Source organism: Cetorhinus maximus, chromosome 16 (genome assembly GCF_964194155.1).
Source record: "Cetorhinus maximus chromosome 16, sCetMax3.hap1.1, whole genome shotgun sequence".
In the NCBI taxonomy this organism is placed as follows: domain Eukaryota; kingdom Metazoa; phylum Chordata; class Chondrichthyes; order Lamniformes; family Cetorhinidae; genus Cetorhinus; species Cetorhinus maximus.
The window spans coordinates 82,953,805-82,970,193 of NC_135894.1; the positions used below are offsets into that span (position 1 = coordinate 82,953,805).

The 16,389-nt window shown below is 43.1% G+C and overlaps 1 protein-coding gene across 3 annotated transcripts in view; it reads left to right on the forward strand.

The window, feature by feature from the left end:
• Window positions 1-633: 633 nt before the first annotated feature.
• Window positions 634-16,389, forward strand: part of LOC144691768 (runt-related transcription factor 1-like) — a 219,221-nt gene continuing 203,465 nt past the window's right edge. For 2 of the 3 annotated variants that reach the window (XM_078560216.1, XM_078560218.1), the window contains exons 1-2: window positions 634-812; window positions 993-1,094. In XM_078560216.1, the coding sequence (XP_078416342.1) occupies window positions 1,037-1,094 (58 nt within the window). In that variant the 5' untranslated portion in view covers window positions 634-812; window positions 993-1,036. Of the gene's footprint in view, window positions 813-906; window positions 1,095-16,389 lie in introns of those variants that run through there. The other variant, XM_078560217.1, reaches the window with a different exon arrangement.

Here is a 16,389-nt window from a genome sequence, read left to right on the forward strand (position 1 = left end):
GTGATGGGGGCATTGTGGTGGGGTCATCATCTAGGGTTTTCACTTAAATTTTGTAAAAGTTTAAGTTTAAATCGCTTTCAGAACTCGAATTCACATATTTCAACAACATGAAAAATATTATCAGCGTTTTTTTTTAATATTGAGGGAAAAATGTATCGCAAAGACTTGTTAAGTAATTACCAAACTTTACTGCCCGTAAATTGAAAGTGTATACATTGTTCTGAGCACAATTAAAACAATCATGATGACAGCTTATAAATTTCTGTGTGTGTGTGTGAAAAATCTTTTTTTTATATCTGTAACAAAGAAGTAATAATGGAACTATTTATTTATCAAACCATTTATTTTTTCAACAATACTAAAAATGAAAGCTGCAGTGAAATTTTAATGATAGATTAAAACAGCTCCACTGCCCTTAAAGCAACACAGGCTCTGTTGTACAGAATCATATCGTTCTATTTGCATAATAAGCAAAAAGGGGCTGTGAGTCAGTTTTGCAAACTCTAGCCTCTGCTATTTCCTGACTGAGCCAAGGGGAGGGCAGGTGGGGCGGGAAGAGCATGCTACAATGAGAAAAAAAAGGCGACATCACTTGGGGCACATGATCAGCGACAGCCAATTAGGTTGAATTATCAAAGGGGAACAGTTAAATTTGTAATTTAGGTTGTGTGAAACTCTTTGGGCCTCATAAACAACCACAGAACCACAAGTTGGGTGCAGACCAGTCACACAACAGTGGGTCCGGGATATTGGTCAGCACACAGCAACTCATTCTGATTTAAACCACAGAGTGCCAAGCATTTCGTACAGTGGTAAGCATCATCTAACCACAACCAATCCACTATTTTTACATTTCAGACCTCAAAAAAGTACCTTATCGTGTTGTTTGCAGCGCTGCAGAAGCTGTGTGATAAGGTAAAAGGAAATTGCCAAAGATGAACGGTACAGTGGAGAGTGCGACTCTTAAATTCTCTTGGTTTTCCTTTGAAAAGGTGGGAGACCTGTGCAACCAGTTAGGACGGCTCCACGGGACACCATGGCTTCGAACAGCATATTCGAGTCATTTCCTTCATATCAACAGTGCTTCATGAGAGGTAAGTGCCGCTGTTTAAAGTGATTCAGTCTAGTGCATGTTGAGAAACAGTCCTCCGGAGCTAAATGCAAGAGAGATGCTGTTATTTTGTGGCTGCATGATGAGTACTTACTGAGTTCATAGCTGATGTAGAAAAAGTGTCTAATTTTAGTTGTCAATTATCTCCAGTTTAATAAACGCTTTGCTGAAGAAACAAAATCGCCACAGACAACTGTAACTCATCTGTCTTGTGCAACTTTTCACACAATATGGTGTGAGGCTTTTCCGATGATTTCGGTGAGGAGAATTTGCACTCTTTAGGGTTGACTGAAGAAACACTGGAGTCTTTAGTTTAAGTCGTTTTGAAAACACTGAATTAGTCACCCACGACAGTGAGGAAACAGAAGGACGAGATACACGGTTAGAAGCTTGTGTCACTTTGAGTCACTAACAGTTGTCAGAATCAGGCTGCCTTTCAGTTTCTTTAAAAAAGAAAATGCTTATCATTAAGTAAAAGAAACTGAGAAATGCATGAGCAACACCCTGAAGCAAACATAGATAACTCTCTTTCTAAACTGTTGCTCAATTTTACATAGCATGTCACTGCTTTCAGTGCAACTTGCACCTAAATGGAGAAATTTGTACCATCGACTCATGGTGGTTGGATGATTTATGCATTCCTGCATCATCATTCAGCTCCGTCGAATGGCCACAGTCCCAGTGCAAACTTGCTAACAGCTCCCTTGGCTCACTGAACAACTGTTTCCTCAGTGCTGTTAACAGCCAGAGGAAACAATATTCTCCAAGTTACGAGAAGGACCTTCCTGGATTCAGTTTGCTTTTTTTTCATGTTTTGTTTCCAACCGTGGCTACAGGAAAACTTATTGAGGAAATTTTTGTGAGGTAGATAAGGTAATAAAGAGCGATGTATAAATAATCCCGCTGCACACTCCTGCAGAATGCAGGCAGCTGAAGTTAGGGCTGCTGAACAGTGCAGAAGTTGAGGGCGTTTGTCAAGGCGCCATTTTTAGCCCATCACACTAGGGCTAAGGAAAAACAAAAGAAAGAGCAGGAAACAGGTAGACCACCATTAATTGGTCTGGCCAATTGATGGCTAAACCGAAAAAAAAGGAGCAATTACCATATGCAAACCGCGTTGGCATTCAATAGAACTTGAATAGGCATTAGGAGGGGAGCCATTTTAAATATGCATGCAATAAAGCCATAAAGTTGGGAAGGAAATTGACATATTTAATCCAATTGTACTTGTGATAACTTTGTTTTGTTGTTTTGGTTTGGCTTCCTCTTTTTCCTTGCCTGTGCATTGAATCCTGGTCAGCCTCAAGATATGAGACAGAAACAGAATATCTGCTAGACGCATGCAAGTTAGATAAATAATCATGTCTGCGGGCAAATTGTTTCTGTTGCACTTTTCTCCCAGCTATTTGCACAAACTGGTCGTTACCAACGTCCCAGGCGCCGCTCTCTCCGTCTATTGCACAAACACTGCCGAAATTTATTGCCCTCGCTCTGCTAACAAACCCCAAATCATCAGCTGTGGGGAAATAACAAGCGGTTCTCGTCCCATATATTTCACTTTATCAGTCCTTGCAGTTCTCTCAGAAGGAAATCCATAATTCTTGTAGCACGATACCGTGTTAAAAATGAGAAGGGGAAAAAAAACAATTGTTCTATTCTAAGAAAACACTGGAAGAAAGCTGACGCATGAATTGAGTGTGGTACACCACAAAGGATATGGGTCTTTTCTATCATACCACACCAGGCTCTCCCTTATGCTCTCCGACAAGGAAACTGCTGAAGTCGCACCTTGCAATGAAACATTGCGCCCCAAGAGGATGGATGTTTTCAGTTTACAGTGAGCTTAAACATTAGTCCTCATTGGTGAATGTAAGCACAGCCTAATTGTTCTGGTAATATATCACTCAGTGGTACATTGTGTTCCAGCAAATCTTCCATTGTGCGCTGGTAACGTTTTCATTTTGTATTCACAAACTCACAATTTATACTACCAAAGGTTGGGGATGGGGTGGGGGGGCACGGTTGGTATAAAAGAAAAGAAAGACTTGCATTCATATAGCATCGTCCCTCACCCCAGGACATCCCAAAGTGCTTCACAACCAACGAAGAACTTTTGAAGTGTAGTCTCTGTTGTGATGTAGGAAATGCAGCAGCCAATTTGTGCACAGCAAGCTCCCACAAACAGCAATGTGATCATGGTTTGGAAGATGCACATTGGCCAGGGAGAAGGTCCCTGCTCTTCTCTGAAATAGTGCCATGGGATCTTTTACATCTATCTAAGAGGGCAGATGGAACCTTGGTTTAACACCGGGGCTTCAATGTTCCTGATCCTCCTGGTCAAAAATTCGCCAATGTTTCTAAAAAGGTGGGTTCATCACCAATTATATCAAGGCCAGTCTTTGTTCTGATCCCGTTCCCCCACTTGGTTGACTTACATCCTGAACTTTGTTAAATGCTGCTGACATTGCATCCATTATATTTAATTACAGGACTAGGCACTATGTAAGCAAGAGTATTTTGTAGATACTTAACAAACAGTGAGGCATTTCCAAATGTGAATCACTACAGTCTGTAGCATGAGCAAAGGCAGGGAGGGATAGGCTCAAGGAAACTTGGAAATCGCCTGGTTTGACGTCCAATATATCGACTGACAACCAAAGGACCACCCAATTTCACAGCAGAAACTTCACTTGTAATTAGTTAATATAGTCACCTTGCTCTCATTTGGTGAATTAATACAAATATTCTCCTAAAGGTCTGGGAAAAAATAAAGTACTAAATCCTAAACCATCCATATTCAGGAAATTGAAAATCGAAATTATAGAATAACATTTTCTAGATCTTGTTCCATATTTCTCATGATTGGCAAACTTGCCGTTATCATCTGTATGATATTTACTTAAAAAACATAAAATGAGCTAATTTAATAAACTGTTATCCTCTAGGAAATATGTCTTGCACACATACTTTGAGCCCAACTATGCAATAAAGGACCCTTATGTCAACAGAATGTTTAACAGAAATGTCTTAAAGTCAGAAAGAACTTGCATTTACATAGCACCTTTCACAGCCTCACGCTATGCCAAAATCCTTTGCAGTCAGTTAAGTGCTTTTGAAGTATACTCACTGTTGAAAACACTGTAGCCAATCTGTGTACAACAAGGTAATGGTCATGCGGTAAATCAACAGATTATGTAGCTTTAGGTGTTAGTTGAGGGGTAAATGTTGAGCAGGACACAGGACAGAATTCCCTTACAAATACAACACCTATAACCTATGTTGAGTGGAACTTCTATCCATCTGTGAGATGCGTACATTTCCTTCTAAACCATTTAAGTAAAAAATTTATATCATGACTCTGAAAAATGATGACTCTTGTGTAGAACTTACAACATAAATATCAGCTGCGAAGTGGTAAGCGTTTGGCTTGTTTACATATAAACCTATATTGATATTTAATTGAGTGAATGTGTTCATTTAGACAGATTCTATTCCCTAAGCTGGTATAAATACTGCTCAAACTAACCTTTGCTTCCGTAAATATTAACCCACACCCTCCTGAGTAAACAAGCTGGCTCATTTCTTAGTGTCAGATGGGGTAAAGTGGCAGCTCTGCATATTGGTATGCAGCCTAATCACCAATGCTTCAAGCTCCATGATGTTGCATATACCACGAGGACCCCTCAATGCCTGATCTGTACTTTAGAACAGTAACATTTTCAGAAATAGCCGAGTCTATTTTTGTGCTTGCAATCTTAATATCAATTCATTCAGATTGGGCTGCTTCAAATTGTCTTGTTGTGAAACCACACCTGCTGTAAAATCTCACGTTTGAATGTGTTAGTAACCAGCACAGTGTTGGCATTATTCTTTTGCAGAACATTTAGAGAATGGGATCTCATTCATACAGTATTCTGAAGCCCATAGGTGCAACCTTCTCAGAGTCACCTCCTTTAACTCCACAAGGCCATACCATCCTTAGACAGGATCACTTACTTATCATTCAGCCCACATGACATTTGACTCTAGTTTTCTATCATGGGCATGCACGTGGGACAGACACTAATGTGATGGCATCAAGTATTACTGATATCACTGTGTGGGAGCTTTAAACTTGAGAAGGCTGAGCAGAAGGACTGTGGTTGCAAATTCCAGATGTTGATGTAAACTGGTTTATATTAGTTTTCTAATTCCAAGTTGAATATAAAAGCGAGGATTCCTAACCAACTAGAAGCACAGTTGGGATCTGTTCTGCATTTAAGAAACTGTGCATAATTTGTTAACCCTCTCCCACCATATGGTTTTCCAATAGTAATATCCTAATTCCCAGAAGTGCAAACTCGAATTATTGTCAGCATGTGGAGGCCGATAACCTTAGGGGAGTTTCAGGCAGCTTGAGTTAAGTCAAAATAACTTCTTATTTTTTTAAAGAGTTATCTATGAGCAGGGGATGACTCGTGCCAAAGCAAGCAGCTGTGACTCCAATTTGTGCATTTGTTCTCCTGTAGCCAAATGGATGCTTTGCCCAGGTGCAATGTGGCTCAGTGGTTAGCACTCTGAGTTAAAAGGCTGCGGGTTCAAGTCTCACTCCAGAGACCTGTGCAGAAAACCGGAGCTCCAGTGCATTACTGAGGGAGTGCTGCATTGTCCACTGCACTAACCCCAGGTAAGGTCTGCTCTCTCAAGTGGGTGTTAAATGTTCCATAGCATTATCTCAAAGGAAAAGCCAGGGGCTTTTCCTGGAGCCCAGACCATTTTTATCTCATCACTAAAACCAGATTGTCATTGTCACATTGCTGTTTGTGGAAACATGCTGGGCCCAAATTGCTGCTGTATTTCTTACAACAGTGACTACATTTCAATTTTAAATTGCTTTGGGACATCCTGAGATTGTGAAAGATCCTATATAAATGCAGGTTTTTCTTTATTTGTTTCCAACACTGCTGCAGTTTCCTGCACTCTTGGGTCCCTCTAGTGTGTTTCCATGGCATCCACTCAGTGCCTTACTTGTCAAATGTAAGTTATCTACTGATTTTCACCCATCATCTGCAGCCCCTTTACCGAAACATGTCCAAAATGTGGAACAGATCTTGGGTAAGGAAACAAAAATGCAAACGAAAAGACATTTAAGGAAAACAAAAAAGAAAATAGATAGAAATGAAGCCAAGGGAAAGTTAAAGTTGTGACGTTAATTGTTTACAAACTATCCAATCAGAAGCTGAATGAGATGATTTAATGACCACTTTCAGCTGTCATGAGAGGGAGAGGGTGAATTAGGGTATCATAGTTCCTTGTGCAAAACCATCTCTTCGATTTTGAAGTATGTGGCTGATTGGGTTCAAACCTCAAGCAAGCATTTAAATTATAGGTTTTAATGTTGGTGCAGTTTTTTTCTCTCTCTCTCAACCAGCATAAAACACCAAAACCCCAAAAATGAATCCCAAGTATCCACCCACTGAAATTGCCTTTTCCCTTTTCTAGTTACTGGCCAATTCAGCCCCAATCAGTGCCTCCTTTGTCATAGGGTCCTGAAGTTTTACAGCACGGAAAGAGGCCCTTTGGCCCATCGTGCCCGCACCAGTCATCAAGCCCTTATCTACTCTAATGCCATTTTCCAGCACTTGGCTCGTAGCCTTGTATGCTATGGCATTTCAAGTGTTCATCTCAATATTTCTTAAATGTTGTGAGTGTTCCTGCCTCTGCCACCCTTTCAGGCGGTGAGTTCTAGATACTCCCCACCCTCTGGGTGAAAAAACTTTTCCTCAAATCCCTCTAAACCTTAAATCTATGCCCCTTGGTTATTGATCCCTCCACTAAGGGGAAAAATTTCTTCCTATCTACCCTATCTATGCCCCTCATAAGTTTGTACACCTCAATCAGGTACTCCCTCAGCCCTCTCTGCTCTAAGGAAAACAACCCCTGCCTATCTAGTCTCTCTTCATAGCTGAAAAGCTCCAGCCCAGGCAACATCCTGGTGAATCTTCTCTGCACCCTCTCCAGTGCAATCAGATCCTTCCTATAGTGTGACAACCAGAACTGCACACAGTACTCCAGATTTGGCCCAACTAATGCTTTATACAGCTCCATCATAACCGCCCTGTTCTTGTATTCAATGCCTTGACTAATAAAGGCAAGTATCCCATATGCCTTCTTAACCGCCTTATCTACCTGCCCTGCTGCCTTCAAGGATCTATGGACATGCACGCCAAGGTCCCTCTGATCCTCTGTACTTCCTAGGGTCCTACCATTCATCATGTGCTTCCTTGCTTTGTTAGTCCTCCCAAAATGCATCACCTCACACTTTTCAGAATTAAATTCCATTAGCCACTATTCTGCCCACCTGATGAGCCCATCTATATCATCCTGTAGTCTAAGGCTTTCCTCCTCGCTATTTACCACACCACTAATTTTTGGGTCATCTGCAAACTTACTGATCGTACCTCCTACATTCATGTCTAGATCATTAATGCACACTACAAACAGCAAGGGACCCAGCAATGAACCCTGCAGTACACCACTGGACACAGGCTTCCAGTCACAAAAACAACCTTTGACCATCGCCCACTGCCTCCTGCACTAAGTCAATTTTGGATCCAATTTGCCAAATTGCCCTGGATGAATGTATTCAACAATAAACCTTCAGTGAACATTTGGGAGCTCAGGTCACTTCCGTGGCCTAAATTCCCCCTAGAGGGTCCCTATTTCCAGTGGGTAGCTGCTAATAAACCTCTTCGCAACAGAGATCCTGGCTGTCACTTCAACATTAGGCCTCTGTCAGATCAGGGCACGTTAGGAGAACCTTATTGTGACATATAAAGTGGAATAGATTGATCCTGAGCACTATTATAAGGGATTGTAGGTACAAACTAGTAAAAGGCTGATTCAGTACTGATATCAGGAAACGCTTCTTCACAGCGTGAGAGCACATCTGTAATTGGTTTCTGGGTATGGCAAAACTCTGAAGTCATTCACAATAGGTTACAATGATGGGGATTCATAGGTTTCTGCAAAAGAAGGAACTAGATGGGCCTAATGGCCTTTATCTGTTCTTATATGGAAGCTTAAGGTATGGGATTTCTGCCTCTCTGTAAACTCTTATGAGACAGTATTTTAACTTGTAAAGTAGATCCATGCTACCCACAATGCTAAAAGTATGACCGTCTCCATTACAGTTGTACCAAATACAACAGGACAACCAAACTCAATTCTTCCCTGCTCCCCATGTATTAGTCTAAATGGAATGTGGCAGTTTAAATCAGGGAGGCCTTTGAGAATACTAAAACTCTAACTGCTCCTGATAGGGTGACTCACACGGTCATTACAATGTACTGACAGGGTGTATGGTACAGAAAGAAGGATTTGCATTTTTGCAGGATATTATTAGTCTCAGGAATATCTCAAAATGCTGATGTAACTTGTTATGTAGATAACTACAGCAGTCATTTCAGGTGCAACAGAAACTCACAACCAGTCACGAGGTGAATTAACCAGTTAATCTAATTTGATGAAGTTAGCGAAAATGGGATTCTTGGTCAAAACACTTGAAGAACTCTTTGGTGGTTCTTCAATTTATCTGAGGATATTTAAAGTTCATCTGAATTACCAGAATAGGCAGACAGGAGCTCACTCATCTGGAAGGCAGCAGCTCCGATAATACAGCATTTTTTAGGATTACACTGGAATACAATCCTAGAAAATCTGAAGAACAAACGGGGTTTGAGTCCATAATCTTCTGAGTCAGTGAAAGTGTTACCAATTGAACCAAGCTAATATGGTCAATTATCCTGTATTACACAGTATTACATGATAGCACAGAAACAGGCTATTCGGCCCAACAGCTCCATCCTGGTGTTTATGCTCCTGACGAGCCTTCTCCCCCCATCTGTATCTAACTCCATCTACGTATTCTAGCTCCCCCTTAAATATATCTATGCTTGTCGCCTCAACCTCGAGTGAACAGTATCGGACATTTTAGGCTGGAATAACCGGCTTTGCTTGGCAATGGCTTATTGTTCCTCCTCTTTCTACAAAAAGCTGAGAATGGGAATTCCAACAGGGAAGTCCACATTCAAAAGAACAGGAAGATCTCAAAACTAGTCACCAAGATCCTGCCGAAAACTTTACCTTCACATTCGTAAATGCACGTTTGCCCCTTTGAATGCTTGGGTACTGAAATAAAAAGCTTTAGATCGTGGACACTGATGTTATGTGACAGCGATGATTAACAAGTGTAATCATGTCATAAATTATGCAATATTATGTTGATGACTAAGTGACATAATTTCATGATGATTTGAATGTCATTATTAAGCTCCTGTCTAATTTGGGAAGGGGCATCCATTCTCCACTCCAAGACTCCTGATAGACAACTGTGTATTAAATAGGCAAAGATCTTTTGAGCCGACTTGGTATTTTTATGCTCCATCTCATCCCTTTACACCCCTTTTCCAACCTAACAGGAGTCTAAGATTGGCTCTAGTCAGTGCCAGGTCAGCTGGTCTCTTTCAACTTCATTTTGAGCTGGTTCAAAACTACTCCTGAATAGTTTTCCCAGTGCACATTTTTCCTTCTTCTGTTCAATATCTTACCCCTGTCCAAATTAAATTTCATATGCCATTTTTCACTGATGTATAGACTTTGTCAAACTCCTTGTTTGCCTCTTCACATTCAACCGTTCCTCCAAGGTGTGAATTTGAGAGGTTTGCATTGAGCTTTTGAATCCAAGTACATAATATTGCTGCTGGTGCTGTTGAATGTAGCCCACGAGGTGAACACTGCAGAGTGCACAATGTAACATAAACTGCAGTGCCCATAATGGGCAACCAATCAGTTTTACACCCAGGTGGATATTAAAACTCTATTTAGTACTATGGTGTTAGCTGAGGCTCAGTGAGTAGCACTCTCCAGAAGGCTGAGTTCAAGACCCACTCCAGGAACTTGAGCACAAAGTAACACTTTAATGCCGTACTAAGGGAATGCTATATTGTTGGAGGTCTTTTGGATGCAATGCCAAATCAAAGATTTGTCTGCCCTCTCAGGTTGAGGGTAATGATCCCATGGCACTATTGGAAGAAGAGCAAGGAGTTCTCCATGGTGACAGCCAATGTTCATCTCTCCACCAACATCACCAAAACAGATAATCTGGCCATTTGTTTCACTGTTGCTCAAGGGAACTTCCTGCGCACAACTTTGGCTGCTCATTCCAACAGTGACTGCACTTCAGTGGCTAGAAAGTGCTTTGGGGTGTCCTGAGGTCGTGAAAGGCAAATGCAAGTGTACATAAATGCAAGTCTTTCTTTTATTTCAATCTGGGTGATCCTTCATCAGAACATCTGGTTGAGGGTTTACATCTGCATAAAAACAGAAATTGCTGGCTGTCACAGCAGACTTTGTTGACTGGCTAGTCAATGTTTCTGGTGCTCAGCTTTCTTCTTTGTCTGTTGGCTCCACAGATGCCACTTGACAAGCTGTGCGTTTCCAGCCTTTTCTGTTCTTACCTGAGATTAAAAAGCATCAAGTCCTATAATATCCACCGAATCTGATTGAGAAAATGTAGATTATTTTTACCTTTTCAGTGGCTAAGTAATTGTCTAGGATTAGTAGGTGGCCAAACAAGTCTAGCTATTACAGCCAGTGCCTAAATCATTAGAATGATATTCCTCATTGTGCTGTTTTACTGATGGCACCAATACATTGAAAATGAAAATAAATGTATGTGTTAAATTAACAGATAGAGGAATGTTACACAAATTCACTAAGCATTTGGCTGCTAACTGTTATTTTCAAACTTTAACTTAATTTCTTGTAGCCTAAACTATTATGAGGCATTTATCCTAAGTGGCACAATTAGTCCATTTTAAAAACCTTCGAGCCTACCTCAATCATTTGATTAGAAAGATATTAACTATTTAACACAAAGGGCATTCTTCATGGATTTTGTAAACTGTACATGTGTTTGTACTGCTCCTAAACACTTTTATAAAAATCTTCCCTTTTAATACTAATGGCCTATGATAGCCTGTGAATAAAAAATTCCTTTGTCCGTTGCGGGGATTCAGGTTTCATGCAGCTTGCTGGTATCACATAACAGACCATCGTGGATCCATTTCCTGGGTGTGTGTCAATTTCAGCATAGTGCCCCATGTGTATCCTATTTATTGCAGCTGCTCAGGTCTAGCGTCAGCCACTATTATTGTAGTTGCAAGTGTAAAAAAACATTTTTTTAAATTCATTCATGGGATGTGGAGGTTGCTGGCTATGCCAGCATTTATTGCCCATCCCTAATTCCCCTTGAGAAGGTGGTGGTGAGCTGCCTTCTTGAACCGCTACAGTCCATGTGGTGTAGGTACACCCACAGTGCTGTAAGGGAGGGAGCTCCAGGATTTTGACCCAGCGGCAGTGAAGGAACGGCGATATATTTCCAAGTCAGGATGGTGAGTGGCTTGGAAGAGAACTTCCAGTTGGTGGTTTTCCCATGTATTGCCTGCCCTTGTCCTTCTAGATGGTAGTGGTCGTGGGTTGGAAGGTGTTGTCTAAGGAGCCTTGGTAAGTTCTTGCAGTGCAACTTGTAGATGATACACACTGCTGCCACTGTGTGTCAGTGGTGGAGGGAGTGAATGTTTGTGGATGGGGTGCCAATCAAGCAGGCTGCTTTTTCCTGGATGGTGTCAAGCTTCATGAGCGTTGTTGGAGTTGCACTCATCCATCACACTCCTGACTTGTGCCTTGTAGATTGTGGACAAGCTCTGGGGAGTCAGGAGGTGAGTTACTCACCGCAGGATTCCTAGCCTCTGACCTGCTCTTGTAGCCACAGTATTTATATGGCTAGTCCAGATTAGTGGTCAATAGTAACACCCAGGAAATTGTTATTGGGTGATCAGTGATGGTAATGCAATTGAATGTCAAGGGGTGAGGGTTAGATTCTCTCTTGTTGGAAATGGTCATGGTCTGGCATTTGTGTGGTGTGAATGTTACCTGCCACTTGTCAGCCCAAGCCTGGATATTGTCCAGATCTTGCTGCATTTGGAGATATTGCTTCAGTATCTGAGGAGTCGTGAATGGTGCTGAACTTTGTGCAATCATCAGTGAACATCCCCACTTCTGACCTTATGATGGAAGGAAGGTTATTGATGAAGCAGCTAAAGACGGTTGGGCCTAGGACACTTCCCTGAGAAACTCCTGCAGTGATGTCCTGGAGCTAAGATGGCTGACCTCTGAAAACCACAATCATCTTCCTTTGCGCTAGGTATGACTCCAACCAGTGGAGAGTTTTCCCCCTGATTCCCATTGAATTCAGTTTTGCTAGGGCTCCTTGATGCTACACTTGGTCAAATGCGGCCTTGATGTCAAGGGAAGTCATTCTCACCTCACTTCTGGAGCTCAGCTCTTTTGCCCATGTTTGAACCAAGGCTGTAATGTGGTCAGGAGCTGATTGGCCCCGGTGGAACCCAAACTGAGTGTCAGTGAGCAGGTTATTGCTAAGCAATATTGCTGCCTGATGGCACTATTGGTGACCCCTTCATCACTTTACTGATGATCGAGAGTAGATTGATGGGGCAGTACTTGATCAGGTTGGATTTGTCCTGCTTTTTGTGTACAGGACATACCTGGGCAATTTTCCACATTGCCGTGTAGATGCCAGTGTTGTAGCTGTACTGGAACAGCTTGGTTAGAGGCACGGCAAATTCTGGAGCACAAGTCTTCAGTACTATTTGCCTGAATAATATCAGGGCCCATAGCCTTTGCAGTATCCAGTGCCTTCAGCTATTTCTTGATATCACATGGAGTGAATCGAATTGGCTGAAGACTGGCATCAGTGATGCTGGGGACTTCAGGAGGAGGCTGAGATGGATCATCCACTCGGCACTTCGGGCTGAAGATTGTTGCAAATGTTTCAGCCTTTTATGTTGCACTGACGTGCTGAGCTCCCGCATCATTGAGGATGGGGATAACTGAGGAACCTCCTCCTCCAGTGAGTTGTTTAATTGTCCACAAAGATTCATGACTAGATTTGGCAGGACTGCAGAGTGTAGATCTGATCCGTTGGTTGTGGAATCGCTTAGCTCTGACTATTGCTTGCTGCTTATGCTGTTTGGCACACAAGTAGTCCTTTGTTGTAGCTTCACCAGGTTGGCACTTCATTTTTAGCTATGCCTGATGCTGCTCCTGGCATGCCCTCCTGCACTCTTCATTGAACCAGGGTTGATCGCCTAGCTTGGTGGTAATGGTAGAGTGGGGGTTATGCCGGGCCATGCAGTCACAGATTGTGGTTGAGTACAATTATACTACTGCTACTGATGTCCCACAGCGCCTCATGGATGCCCAGTCTTGAGTGGCTAGACCTGCTCAAAATCTATCCCATTTAGCACAGTGGTAGTAGCACACAACACGCTGGAGAGTATCCTCAATGTGAAGGTGGGACTTCATCTCCACAAGAACTGTGCGGTGCTCACTTCTACCGATACTGTCATGGACAGATGCATCTGCAGCAGACAAGTTGGTGAGGATGAGGTCAAGTATGTTTTCCCTTCTTGTTGGTTCCCTCACCACCTGCCGCAGACCCAGTCTAGCAGCTATGTCCTTTAGGACTCGGCCAGCTCAGTCAGTAGTGATGCTACCAAGCCACCCAGAGTACATTCTGCATCCTCGCCACCCTCAGTGCTTCCTCCAAGTGGTGTTCAATATGGAGGAGTACTGATTCATCAGCTGAGGAGGGATCGTACAGGAGGTTTCCTTGCCTATGTTTGACCTGATGACATGAGACTTCATGGGGTCTGGAGTCGATGTTGAGGACTCCCAAAGCAATTCCCTCTCAACTGTATAGCACTGTATCGTCACCTCTGCTGGGTCTATCCTACCGGTGGGATAGGAAATACCCAGGGATGGTGATGTTTGTGCCTGGGACATTAACTGTAAGGTATGATTCCGTGAGTATGACTATGTCAGGCCGTTGCTTGACTAGCCTATTAGCCAGCTCTCCCAATTTTGGCAAAAGCCCCCAGATGTTAGTAAGGAGGACTTTGCAGGGTCAGCAGAGCTGAGTTTGCCATTGTTGTTTCCGGTGCCTAGGTTGATGTCAGGTGGTCCATCCAGTGTCATTTCGCATTGACTTGTTTTTAGCAGTTTGGTACAACTGAGTGGCTTGCTAGGCCATTTCAGAGGGCAGTTAAGAGTCAACCACATTGCTGTGGGTCAGACTAGTCATGTAGGCCAGACCAGGTAAGGATAAGAGGTTTCCTTCCCTAAAGGACATTAGTGACGTGGGTTTTTCCAACAATCGACAATGGTTTCATGGTCAAAATCAGGCTTTTAATTCCATATTTTTAATGAATTAAAATTCCACCATCCACCATGGTGGGATTCAAACCTGTGTCCCCAGAGCATTTCCCTGGATCTCTGGATTATTCCTTATGATGGCCAGAATGGAGGCATTATCTTAACAGAAACAAAACTCCTTTTGTTGCTCTTTACTGATGTAATTATATTTTTTAAATCCCCATATATTTAGTTAATAGGAGTCCGTTAATCCATTTCCCCTCTCCCATTACACCCCCCTTCTTTGGAGGGCACTGAGTGGGATGAAGTTCATGGGCATCAGTCCCCTCTGGTACTTCAGGCAAGTAGCCATTCTTAACATTTGAGAGGGGTGGTGGGGGTGGTAGGGGGGAGGGTGATGATGGAAGTTGGGCACATCCTATTCCAGGACAAAGTGGCATCCTATTCAGAGAGGCTCTATTGCAGAGCACTAATATATAGGACATTAAAGTAAATGGGGAAAAAAAGCTGAAGCTCTGTTTTAAAACTTGCCTTTTCTCCCACTTAGGTGGTACTTTTGCATCAGCTGTGACTCAGTTGCTAGCACTCTCACCTCTAGATCAGAAGGTTGTGGGTTCAAGTCCCACTCCGGGAATGAAATTTAATGCTGCTCCCCCACCACCCCCACGGGTTTGGAGGTGGGGGGAGCATTTAATCGGGCGGGAGGATGTGGGGTGGGGTTCTCGCATTCTCCCACTTCTGCCTAGTTAAGCCCAGGGTGGGAGGGTTCATTTACAGCCTTCCCTCCTGGACTCTAATTGAAGCCCTTACGTGGGCAATTAATGCCCACTTAAGGGCCTCAACCTGCTGCCATTGGTATTAACTCAGCAGCAGGCAGGGGAGTCACCACTTGGGGAACTCATTATGCTTCTGAGCTTCCGGAGGGGATCCCTCATTCAAGTGCACTCAATGGTCCCCCTCCGATGAGAGCCACCCCTTCCTCCCACAAACTGCACCCTGCGAACACCATCCCGCCCTCACTCACCTGTGGTTCCTTGGTGATCCTGGGCCTCTGGTGGGAGGATTGCCAGCAGCTATCACTGCTCCTGGTGGCACTGACAGGCAACAGACAGCTGCCGGCCAACCAGAGGCCTTAATTCCGGGGAAGGCCTTAAGTGCCTGATGGGCGTTTAATTCGGGTGGGCCTTCCCCAACGGAGGTGGTGTGGGGTTCCTGCCAGTTCTCCAGCTGACAGCCAAGACCCCCATTGCAAACACTAAATTGCACCCCAGGATTTCAAAAGAAATCACCAGAACTAGACTCACGTTCCAGTGCATTACCAAGGAAGCAGTGCACTTTTGGACGGAGGGCATTATGATAGGATATTGTGATTTGAAAGGGGGTGAGGTAGGCCAGGGTAAGGGAGGCCTAAACATTACTTATGGAATGGAGGAGCACCGCTGCTCCTCTTGGCTGCACAAGGAAAGTTAAAAAAAATTTTGAGACTTGGCTGCAACTCATCCATCCTCTAGCGTCACCTGAAACCTGCACAAAGCTCAAATCATTGGTCAAAATTGAAACCAGGCCCCAACGATGTCACTGCAGTTCAATCTGTAGATTAAAAGAGAGGCCCTGGCAGACTCTAGCAGCTGTCTGTCCTTCCTGCCTGCTCAGAAGAGCAGATTAAGACCGCTGGAAGGGAACAGCGCATTGACAAATCAATCTCCGTGTTGATGTTATCTGCCCACAGGCCTGGTTTGCAGTGAGTGGGCAGGTTGAAAATCACCCTTACAACACTGGTTGATACCATAACATTAGATTATGGACTGTAATCCTAACCTGAAGAGTCACGGTAAATAAACATAGACACGTTTGTTAACAATGCTAAGTGAACTATGGGGAGTGACGAACTGTGGTTTATCAAAACAGAAACCACCTAATGAGATAAGGACCAAACAGGACTCACCCTTAGGGCTTGTGGGTTATGCACCTTCAGGTCATGCACTTGCAGTTAATTTTTCAGC